Source organism: Embiotoca jacksoni, unplaced genomic scaffold (genome assembly GCF_022577435.1).
Source record: "Embiotoca jacksoni isolate LCO1_2020_lvr unplaced genomic scaffold, fEmbJac1.0.p SCAF_10, whole genome shotgun sequence".
In the NCBI taxonomy this organism is placed as follows: Eukaryota; Metazoa; Chordata; class Actinopteri; family Embiotocidae; genus Embiotoca; species Embiotoca jacksoni.
In genome coordinates this window covers 2,160,880-2,173,645 of record NW_027185230.1, presented here as the reverse complement: position 1 = coordinate 2,173,645, position 12,766 = coordinate 2,160,880, and the positions used below count along the sequence as shown (strand labels likewise).

The following is a 12,766-nucleotide window of genomic DNA, read 5'->3' as shown; positions in this document are numbered from 1 at the left end:
TAAGCTACAACTACACGTTTTAAACTGGCCTTTTAATGTAACCAGTCTAAGGTACAGCTGTTCAATAATCATGTTATTTAATCAGCATCTTGATGTGCCACATCTGTCAGGTAGATGGATCATCTTGTCACACTAACAGGGATTTTAACAAATTTGTGAACAATATTTGAGCAATAAAATTTTAACTCGTGAAAAATAGGCAGCGAAAACAGAAGTGTTGTGTTTATATTTTTGTTGAGTGTATATAATGAGTGTATATAACATTTTAACTCTGTTTGTTTTTTGTTTTTGTGACCAACCTTCTTCCTGTTACTTCTCGCAGCAGAGAAAGTTACAATGTCAAAAGTTTTCCTCCGATTATAATTCAGATAATGATTTTTTTTTTCTTCCAAACACATCTGTCAGCACAAATTGATGGTATTTAATGTTTAATGGATAATGTTTTAAGGAAAGTAATAACTGGATGAAAGTGATATATAGTATGTTGTGACTACGCAACATTTTACACCGACATTAATCTTAGAGGGTGTGCTAAAAGTTAAATGAGCATCATATTTTTCTTACTTCTCATTTCTAATATAGTTGTTTTCAGTTTTTGTTTACTGAATTTGTTTAATACCAATGCAATATAATTAAACACAATTCCAACACTACGGAGACTAAATTTACTAAACATGCCAGATAAAATGAAGCTATGAGCACAGAAAAAACAAGACAAGAGAAACCAAACTAACATAGGGATATAGTTTGAACAACAATAATGAGGCAAAGAGAAGAATCAGAGAGTGGGCACACCTGCGTAGTTTTTATGTGAGGAGCAGCAGTTGTTATTTACTCCTCAATGGTCGCGGGCGATTTGAGAAAATGAGGAAGCCCAGGTGTCTGTCAACAGGCCAGACTTTGATCAATGGACCTTTGGGTAGCAATCACAGTTTTCTGGTGTCTGTACAGTCAGGTGTTTTTGCAATTTCTATTTGAAGCTCATGTTTATTAAAGCTGGAAACAAGGAACTGCCTCCTTTCTTCTAGCACAGCAGGGTTGTTCTATTGGTGTGGGTACACACAGCCATATATCTATAATAAGTAGAAATAAATGGCCTGTTTTGCCTTTAAAGTGCTTTCCAGCTGTGCAGCCAGAGGAAGTTAGGCACAATTTCCACTTCGCACAACAGACACATGGAAGCACAGTTTCTACTGAACATTTGCTTGCAACCTGGATGTACTATCGAAGCACAGGGCTTTGATATTCAGTATAGGCTTTGTAGGGGATCAACATGTTTTAATGGTTCGAATATTAGTTTATGGATTGCTTATTTTACAGGGACAGACACAAATGCAAGGACATTGCAAGCAAATGTCTTGTTATTTTTAGCTGATGTCAGCTAGTTGCCAATGCCTGTCCTTGGTGCCAGCAGGTGCACAAACACTTGGCTTAGGTACCCTGCAGTGTTTTTTATTCTCTTAAGCAGAGATTAAATCATCATTATGCATTATTTACCAAGCTGTCCGGTTACTGACATCTGTATATATTTAGCTATGATTACTGCAGGAAAGATGCTATTATGTGCTTTGCTTTATATTCCTGCATGATTATGTTAAGTGCATAATACACAACTGTATTTGTACATGTTCTTCTCGATGCATGTGTACAACCCCGCTTCCAAAAAAGTTGAGACAATCTGTAAATGTAAATAAAAACAAAATGAAAGGATTTGCAAATCATGTAAACCCATACTCAATTGAAAATAAAACAAAAACAACATATCAAACGTTGAAACAGAAATAAAAGAAAATTCTGAAAAATGTATGCTCATTTTGAATTTGATGATAGCAAGATGTTTCCAAAAAGTTGGGACAGGGCAACAGAAAACTGGAAAAGTTGTGTAATGCTTAAAAAAAAAAAAAAAATCCACCTGGTGGAATATCTCATGTAGGTTAACAGATCAGTAACATGATTGGGTATAAAAATAACATCCCAGAGAGGCAAAGTCTCTGAGCAGTGACAAATGGGGATGGGTTTACCACTCTGTGAAAGACTGTGTTGGCACTGTATTAAGAATTGACATGAATCTGTACTGGAAACCCCTGCATGGGCTCAGGAACACTTCTGAAAACCATTGTTTTGTGAGCACAGTTCATTGCTACATCCACAAATGCTGGTTGAAACTCTACCACGCAAAGAAGAAACCACATATAAAAACGATCTCGAAAAAATGCCACCTTCTCTGGGACCGAGCTCATTTAAGATCGACTGATGCGAAGTGGAAAACTGTCCTGTGGTCTGACAAATCTAAATTTACAACAGCATGGCTCCGTAGCAGAAGAGTCCAGGTGCTAAACTGGCCTGCTTGCAGTCCAGACCTTTCTCCTATTGAAAAAATTTGGAGCATCATAAAATGACAAATACGACAAAGGAAACCTTAAACTGTTGAGCAGTTAAAATCCTAAATCAGGCCAGAATGAGACAAAATGGCACTTCAAAAACTCCAGAAACTGGTGTCCAAACAAGTAGTGTTGTAAAAAGAAGTGATGCAAAACAGTGGTTTGCGTGCCCCTGTCCCAACTTTTTTGATACGTGTTGCTGGTATCAAACTAAATGGCCACATATTCTTTATAACACAATAACATTTCTCCATTTCAACATTTGATATGCTGTGTATTTGCAATTATATATGAGTTTACATGATTTGCAAATCATTGTATTCTGTTTTTATTTACATTTTACACAGCGTTCCAATTTTTGGGAAAACAGAGTTGTAATGCATTGTATGGTACAGTATGTGTACTGGACCCATTCATTATTGACAGTCCACCGATTAAAACAAGAGACAAATACAGTAAATACTAAGAGGTGATTACAAAGGACTTTTAAAGTTCCCCCATCAAAACAACTCCAAATACATTATTCTGTTCTTTGTTATAACTTGAATGCACAGCAAATATTTAATAACTCATGGCAAAGTAAGTCATAAAAGAGCCAGAGGAACAGTTCTGGTTCTGTTTTCTATTCAGTTTGTTAATAATGGTTTGTTTGTTGTTATATTTTTTCCCCCTCTTTTTTTACTTTCAATAAGTAACAATGAAACACCTGAGTTAATACTACTATTGAATGTTTTTTTCACTGTCTCGTTGTATATTGATGCTGCTGTTTGTTCTCTTGGATCTTATTTTTTATTGTCTCTGTCTGCTAAATCCTGCTCAGATGTTTCTTTCAGCAGCAGAAGCAGTGTTAGAAAAACTTCCCTTCAAGGGATAATAAATCTCCTTATCACCCACTATTCGACATTTAATTTTGTACAAGTCCTGTTTAAACCCTTTTCCTCTTCAGTTTAATGGTTTTAATGTATTTTTCCTTGTCTTCCCTTTTCTACACTGCCCTTATATTCTCACATTGTGATGAATCAATATTCAGTCATCATGGCAAATGACACAGTAAAGAGATGTTGAATCAGAGAAGATCACTCCTCCCGGGATCAGTGCACTTTCAAACATTAACACTGAAATGAGCCACTGTGATAAACTAACACTGTGATCACTCTTTAGTGTGGATACAAGTATTGTCAGAAATGACAGAAAAACAATGTCCGTCAGAATTGAAACAAAACAAAATGTGGCAATTATTCAGGTTAGCTTATGATTATCAAATACAAAATGCAAATACAAATTCATAAAAAGAAACTGCATCCCCTTTCTGTACTGAGAGAGCAGACACATGTTTGTTTAAAAAAAGTGTAGGTAAGATGCACAGCATAGTATTTTGCTGCTGCTTGTACATCACCTTCAACCTCCTGATCTGAGTCAGGCGTCTCTGCACAGAACAAGAAACTTCCGAGTTAAATATAATGAGATGATCTTTGGACCCATATAATAACGAACATTTAGATTTGCATTTTCTGCGGTGTGGGTCATGGGTAATTTAACACAACAGGTAACAACTGTTCTGTTAATATTACTCTTATAGGCTAAAATCAGGCGTTACACTTTATGCATATATATGTATATGTAAGGCTCATCTTTCAGCATTTTTTAAAATAATTTTATATCATATAAAATTGTACGTATAGATATATAATTGTTGTGGTTAATTTGCTTGTTTTTGTTCACAAATAAAGGTCAGAGATAAACAGTAATTTGAAAAACGAACCATTTTCATTGCATATTAGAACTGTAAGATATATTTCTTCTATTAACCAAGATAAGAGGAGTCTAAAGTTTAAATCAAGGATAAACATGGCCTAATTATGAATCACTTCAAAGGAGGTTAGAAAAAGATATTACTTAGCACAGACAAATTTAGTTATCCTAGTTGTTCAACAACTTTTCATTTTATCCCTGTAATATTTAGATTGGATTACTGGCTACCTTTGTCTGGATCTCACAAATGCAGCTCTGGTAATATTTCCTGGTTGAAAAGAGAGTGAGCATGCCTCAGTCCCCAAATCTCCAGAAACAATCTAGGGAAGGGTCAAATCCCAGACACTTTATACCATTTATGGATAAATGCTTTTTTAAAGATGACTTTTATGGCACTTCTGCTTTATTAGACCGCTCACAGTGAAAAGAGGTAGAAAAGACGGGCAAAAGGAGATGTAACATCAACAAAAGGATCCTGGTCAATTTCAAACGTATTATTGTAGAGCCACCAGGACAGCCCACAAGGTCCTATTGCAGATTCTACTTTATACCCTTTTATCGTTTTCTTTGAACCCTGAAGTAAAGTGAGTCAAACTCCATTTTCTCCTCGCCCTCTCAGTAGCTTAAAATGCTTGCTGTGTTTGGAAATGTGTTTTGCGAGAGTAAAAAAGTGAACAGCTCTCTAACATCAAAGGTTGGTCAGCATCACATACATTAAAAGACAATGTTTCAGTCTCTGACATATTTTTTTTTAAAGCTGCTCCAATATCAAACACTTCCTCGCAAATAACATGTAGGTTCAGTATATTGTATTTATGTCAACAGTTTATATACATCATTTAAGAATTAAGTGGTCAAAACAAAATATTAAAACTCTGAAGAACTCCAAGTCCAATCAGTGATGTATTTAAACAACACAAGGACAAGGAATGTTTAAAAAAAACACGATAGAAATTCAATGTTTATTCAGTTAGACATGGTCCATGTGTGTATACAGTGTATATGTGTATGTTTGGATTTCGGTAAAAGTGAAAAAGGGAAAGTGTGGGCCTGAGGACATGAATTCAAACCTACAGACTTAAACTAAATCTCCTTAAATATGAATTTAACAAATTCATGATGAACTAACAACAAGGAAAGAAGAAGCTGGCGAATACATCTTGCAGAATTTAAATATTGTCAGTTTACTCTCCGTTTAACTTCCTGTGTTCACATCACAGTGGCGGCATGACCTTTTTCCCTCGGCTTTAATTAAATCAAACTGAACCAGACAGATGTCAACAAAAGGGCACTGGGCATGGCTGACCTTTATTCTCCTTTAGAGTGTAGTGAGTGGGCAGAGTTGCAACATAGAAGAGTTTAGTAACTAATCTATGTCCTGCATTCATATAAACCTACACACACAGGAAGACGTACTCAAATGTGGACCTCACGCTAGTCAATATCTGCAATTATTCGAATCTGCTTTCCCCCTGCAGAGCCACATTAATGCTACACATTTACCAAAATGAAACAACGTTTTCACAAGCTTTGCAGTTGAAAAAGGAGGCGGCAGGAGAGTAAAGTGAAGTAGTAACATTCACACAGGCAAGCTTTCATTTTTTTTTTAAGACAGAAGGCCCAGACAGGGACATCTTTGTGGTGTGATGATTATAGAAGCCTAAGAGCAATATAAGCCATCCATCATAGTCATACGAGCCACGTGGGAACCGGCGTATAGACACAGAGTGGGAGGCAGTCGGCTGCAGGGAGAGGAGCTGAAGCGGAAGCACCAGCGTCGCGGTAGCGTCTCCTGCTGAGCACAGAGTCTGCACCCTCAGGGTGTTTGTGGCCCTACAGAGGATGTGTAATGGATCCCTCTGTTTTATCACAAAAAGAGTTTGTAAATTCAGAGTCAGATGTTCGGCACTCGTGACAACAGAAAAGTTAACTTAAAATGATTTAAAAGTGGTTTAAACTGAATACAAATCTGATTTATACACTCTCTGGCCACCACAGCGCTTTAAGATAAAAGGACATCTTGCTGATTCTGGATAATATCTGGTCTTGTGGGACAGAGCAAGGGCTCTCTGTTCCTCTGTTCTTTCACATCTTCAAGACTTTTATACCCTAAATATATCTATTTCATATCTATAAAACTTATATTCATGTATCATTTGAGACTATTAAAGTATTAAGCTGAGCCTTCAAATGTGAAAAACTGCGCGCTATAAAGAAAAAAAGCATAAAATAGCCTCAGAGATAATGGTGAAACGTTTGCAGACTAGATAACAAAGACAAATCAGGAAGAAATACTACTCAGGGGTTTGCAGAGCTAATCAGACTCCTCCATGACACCAGGATACTTAGCTTTTACTACAAAACTGTGAGCGCAATGCAGATACAGACCTGTGAAATGTCTACGTGTAAATGACTGAGATCTAAAATAAAAGATTTCATTTATTTAGGTCAAAGACAAGTTGTATAGCAGCTTACAGTCTCAAGCATAAATAGATCCATAATAGTAGTGTCCGTAGAGTCTAACATAGTCCATCTTCCCTCTCAGAAAGCACTTAGAAAGTTTTGGATGTGTGATTATACTTTGAAACATAATGGCACAAGAGACAACGTATTTGGCTTCATTTCTTTCCTCCTACTCTTTAACGCTCTATAGACTCATACCTCACCATCTTTTTCTCTCCCATAGTTTCTTCTTATTATCTGTTATCTCCATTCAGTTCCCTCACTCGCGTATTTTCTGTTCTTTTTTTTACAGATGTCCCGCCATGGAGCTGCATGTCTCTGCCCTGCGCTTATCGTCTCCACCAACAGTTCTTCTCTTCTATATCTATGCTGTCCTTTTCTCTCTCTGCTCTCCTCTCACCCCAACCGGTCGAGGCAGATGGCCGCCCACCTCTGAGCCTGGTTCTGTCGGAGGTTTCTTCCTGTTAAGAGGGAGTTTTTCCTTCCCTCTGTTGGAGGTTTTTCTCCCCTAAAGAGGAGTTTTTTCTCTCCTAGCTTATGTGGGAATTGTTGAATTGTTGGGTTTCTCTGTATAATGTTGTAAAGTCTTGCTGTAAGGACTTTAATGTGTTAAGTGCCATAAAATGCAATGTGATTTGGCGCTATATAAATAAAATTGAATTGAATTGAATTTATATTATGAGGAAAATCCACCAGAGATGAAGCTTCCACACAAGCCAAAACATCTGACTGGTATTTAATGCGATACCATTACTGATTTAACACTTACTTTTCTCTTTTATTAGTGTATTTTATAAAATGTCAGAAAGTAACACATAATACCCATCTCAATTTCCCAGAAAACCCAGGTGACATTTTAAAGTCGCTGGTTTTCGTTGACCAACACTTAAAAACATGAATTTAAAATTATATTATAAAGGAAAATAAGTAAACCTTTAACACCGAATAACACCAAAGCTTGTAATACACCTGCCAGTCCACTAGAGGACAGTGTCACTGTCACAGCCTGGCCTCACAGGGGAGTCAAAAAACACATTGTTTAAGAAAACAAAACCACATGGTTTGGGTTGGGAATAGGGTTTCTTGCACAAATCCAAGTTGCTTTGTCATGGACTCAAACCCTAGCTTCTTAGGAAAAAGTCTGCTGTTTCAACTACTCGACCACCCCAACTAAGCCTCACAGAAATTTAAATGCTTTTTTCTAAAGATTTATGTACTTTTTATTTTCATTGGTATAATTTGTCCAGACATCGATAAGCCTGCTGGATAGAAATGTACCTTATTCTGTGAGTCCTATCATGCTGTGCCAAAACGTCTCTGCAGAGATTATATTCTTTAAATATTACATTCACAATGTATAAAACATACTTTTGATTTGTGTTTACACTTCAGATTTTTTTTTATTTTTTTTTCGAGCAGAATTAAAGAGTACCACAAATTTCTTTCAGGAGAGTAAAGCACATATGTTTTATTTATCCCCCCAAGACAAACTCAGGCTCAGCCAGGCTTTAGTGCTTGCAGCAATAGGTTGATGTTAAGAAACGTGTTCGAGGAACGCTGGAGGGTCCCTCGTGTACACAAGCTGTATAGTTCAGTATAGTATAGTTCGGCACAGTGTTGCCATTTTCCAGCACCGGTATGGAAACGCTGACAACAGGACATGAATATTAATTGATATCAAAGTAACATTTTCTAACAGTTCTGCATAGTTTAGTATTTATCATTTTTAAAACTATCAGGTTAAATCGAGGGTGTTCAGACCGTGAGGATGTGATGTGAAAAGTCCATTATTTTGGGGGTTTAACAACAGCAGGGATTTAGTTGCACATTAAATAGACTTTGTTTTGGTCTTGGATGCTTTGATTTACTTCCATTGAATAGTGCATTTTCTACATTTACTGACAGACACTGTTTATTTTAATGATCTCGCTTTAGACACTGACAATGCCAAAAACAACCATGGGTATGCTGCTGATGTCAACAGGAAGTAATTTGTTTCTTAGAGATACTCTATCTTGAGTCAATTACCCATTATAATGACTAAAGCCCTGACCGGTGTATTATTCTTCAGTCTTTTTGTGCCTCACCTGCCTATGCGATTGAGTGTGCACACATAATGCAAACTGTGCCTGAATCTAAATGTGGGAGGTTGTCAGTGACTGTGCTTTTTTCTCCTTCTCTTACCGTTTCCTGACCTCCCCCTCAATCTGTCGAGACAGTGCCTGGCTTTTGGCCCTGCAGGTAAAGCCCGGTGTCCACTGGAGCATCACTCGGAACCAACAAAATGCCTGACCGAGACACATTGCACCATGCAGGAAAAATGTGCTTTATTTCGATCTGTTTCTTATACACTGAACCCTGGACTCAAGTGTAAATGTGCCTGCATTAGAGGCGCCACTACCTTGTATTTATTCAAGTGTTTCCAAATGAGGAAATTGCACTTCAAATACCGAGCACCAGGCACCAAAACAAAGAAAACTGGGGGAGATTGGGGCGAAAGAAAAAGCTATTTGAGCTCTGAGAAATCCTGCTTGACAGTTTACAAAAGCACGGTCTTCAAAAATGGACAGCACAGCACAAGAAGCAGCGTTAAGTACTTCATACATGTGAAAAAGCAGACACAGAAAAAGACAGAACATGTCATTCTCTACCTGCTGTCCTCCACTCTCTTTAGTAAGATGCCCTTCTGCTTGCTAACAGCATTCCACACCAAGATGCGATGCTGATTGTACACGCCTGTGTGGGCCCTCTAATAGGTGTCTGTGTAATTGGCTGGTTGACAGACTGATCACTAACAGGCATGAGATGAAGGGCTCAGGGGAGAGGAGGTCCATCCTCGCTCTCCTTCTGCTGCCATGTCACCATGACAAACACAAATGTGGGAGCAAACCAACCGAAGCTGTGCTCTCTAAAGACTTAACTACTTGAAAACGAACAGATCAGTGTGAACCCAGTTTAAGCCACTATATGTCAGATATCGTACGTATGTTAGTCACACTGAATACAGCATCTGCTGTCTTTGCTATTGCCTTTCTCTTTCCAACAAGCAGCTTACAAATTTGTCCATTATATAAACCAATTATTTTTTACAGACTATATGGTGATGAAGAAGAAAAATAGCAGTTTGACAGAAACAGTCAAAAGTATCAGAAAATGTGAGTATTTATAGGGAAAAAAAAGTTGTAGGTTGCAAAAGCTCTCCATGTGTTGTTGTGTCACTGAAACAGTGAAAAATCTCTTCTAGTAAATGTCACCACTGGTCAGAGATGCCTGTAATTATCGGCAGTGCAAACAGTCGACGAGAGAGGCAAACCTCATTCCTCCAAGAATATGTGCTGACCCATCAGTTAGAGAGATTAATGCACTGAGACCCAGTGATACACTCTGACCCCTGATAGCTGCTTGGCACTTTTAATGTATGGCATTCAGTCAATACCAGCGGTTCTGTTCTTGACCTTGTGCATTAACCTCTTTGTAAAAACAGCATGTGAAGGGAATTATTTTCTGCTAAGTTAGCAACAGTTACTACTTGCTGGTTTGTTGATAAAATGCAGCGATGACTAAGGGCTGTTTATAGGGCTTCACGGATACTACTGGGAGGAGATCATAGTAACCCTACTATGATGTTACTGCGGGTAGTGTGAAAGTAAACTCAGCAAGAAGCTTAAGTTTTATCTTTATTCATACTGAATATCTATTATACTGGCTTTCATTGATCTGTTTGTGATGATGTTATGTATGGACTCTGACAACTTTCTGTCTTGTCTGTTTTGGGATCATGCAAACGGGACTCAATCTGGGCACGGGGACACGTGTCAGTGTGTGTAACATGAAGAGGTCAGAGGTCAGAGGCCCAGGTCGTAAATTAGAAACAATGTTCTTCTCTGCAAGCTTGATCTGCTTACTGAAAGACTTGTTTCATAATCTTCTGTACATGGTGAGGAAAGGATGAGACCATGAAACGATGTATGTGACCAATGAAATTGGATGTTTTGGTTACTGTATGCAGGTGTATTAGTGCCACTAACTTGGAGTTGGTTGGAGAAACCTCTCCCGGTTATGCTGATCAACATAATATTAATATGATTTTGTATAACCACAACAGGTGTTTTGTGTTTGTCTTTGAATTTGGGTTTGTTAAGAACACTTTTTCCATGACAGTAGTTGTTTGTATCAGATTGGTTAGTGGAAGGAATAGATCCTTTACATATTTACCATTATAAATTACTAAACCATTACATGAGTACATATTTCTATTTGTGGTCATCAACTCTGAAGAAAAAATGTAAACTAAAATTATTTTTTTTCCGTCTACTTCAACATACATGTCTGCTCCGTACTTGTCGTGTATTCTGCTTAGAAAATAAATGAAGAAACCTAAAGGGAGAAATGTGCTGTATATTCTGGATTGTTTGCTTTCATGGAGGCGCTTTCTATGTTTGCATTACTTTGATGGGAAAACATTTTAGAGGGACACTAATTTCCATTTTCCCATTCAAAGCAGCAACGTCTGCTTTACAGCACGAGGGCCAAAGACTCCGAACAACAACCCATATTAGCGTTGACCTCTCACCTAACTTAATAACAAGAACAGATATTGTGTCCTGCACCTTACCTTATTGAAAAAAACACCATCCAAACATTCACCACTGTTAAGATCAGTTTTTCAGACTAGATTGCAAATTAGCTTCTCAGCTGCAACACATAAAGCAGCATTTAAAAGTACATGCAAATGTCACTACAGCCATGCTGCTGTGCTCCTTACTGTATTTTTCCTATAACAACACACTGTATGCCCACAACATGTCGGTTACAGTGAAAGTTTGTTTACTTTGTCTCTTGTTCCCTACAGTGTAACACCGGCTCTGTGGCAGCCTGCCTGCCAGCAGCTGTCAATCAAACACAGAAACTGACACGCCCCTCCAGCAGGTGGAGATGAAAAGGAGAATTTCTAGAACTATTAACAACACATATTTAAAAAAATCTATGATGACTTCAGCGGGACTTTTGAGCTTTAGCTTAGCTCTGATCTTGACCATGTGCACCTTCGATTGCATTAAATTTCCAGTATTATCTTGAAGCAAAAATTATGTAACACAATGTTTAATATCAAATGCGGTTCTGCAAAACAAGCTGTTTAACTAATATTGCATTATACAATGACACGCAGCTTAAAGTAATCTAACTTTTGACATATCATTGTTTTGTTGGCACCAAAACAGTTTTAAACATAGCAGCAAGCTAAAATAGCTTAAATTGGAAGTTTAACTGGCTAAATATAGGAGTGTTATCATGTGCATTCATCAGCAAACACATACAACAAATTATGAGTAAATTGTAGACATATGTCAGATCAAAGTCAAAGTAAAAGTGGTACCTTGAGTCCTCCACACTCTGCTGCTGATCCTTGGTCCACTCCAGTGATGTAAATACCCAAAGCATATTCAGCTCCCCCTCGGATCATCAGACCCAGAGACCGACCGTCATCCAAAACCAAGTTGACCTATTTAAGACAGACAGAGAAACCGATAAATGAAGCTGAAGCAGGGGATAAATATCCTAAATGGCTTGAACGAGATACCTCTTAAATATCAACATTTTAAATGACATTGTGTAGTCTCGATTGTTTTGCTTGACAGGCTGTCAGATTTAGTCGTGGTGTCGGGCTGCTCACAAGGAAATGAAGATGTGAAACACAATGCATGGAGGAAATGACAGCCCTGCTCCAAGTCAGGATTTTCAGGCAAGAATAAATCACGTTTTATATCTCTTTAGATATGGGGAGTCAGGGTCAGTAATGGGGAGGCTGAATCTGTTATGATTGCAGGAATGCCTGTTTGAATGGGTCAATCAGTTTGATCACAAGGCTCATCCGTGTCATTTCCTCTAATACGCAGCATGAACAAAATCAGACACAGTTTGAATTCAAATAGAGCATCTCTGGTTCCCCTCCCAATTAAAGATACATCTGCAGGGGGCTAGTAATACTTACCAGGATATACATCATTCATCCAGTTGTTGCAATTAACTTGTGTCAAAGTTGACTTATCTAGACAATTTTATGAAACTAAATGAAATAGAACTTGATGTGTACTCGGGTAAATCAAGGATTTCATCGCCAAAACTAGAATTACCACCTCACGGTTGTTTGCCTCGACTAACCTGACTCA

General features: G+C 37.9%; 1 protein-coding gene across 1 annotated transcript in view; it reads right to left on the bottom strand.

Annotated features, from left to right (window-relative positions):
- Positions 1 to 12,766, bottom strand: part of whrna (whirlin a) — a 137,537-nt gene that overhangs the window by 57,056 nt on the left and 67,715 nt on the right. The window contains exon 3 of the mRNA XM_069161461.1: positions 11,974 to 12,099. Coding sequence (XP_069017562.1) covers positions 11,974 to 12,099 — 126 coding nt within the window. The remainder of the gene's footprint in view (positions 1 to 11,973; positions 12,100 to 12,766) is intronic.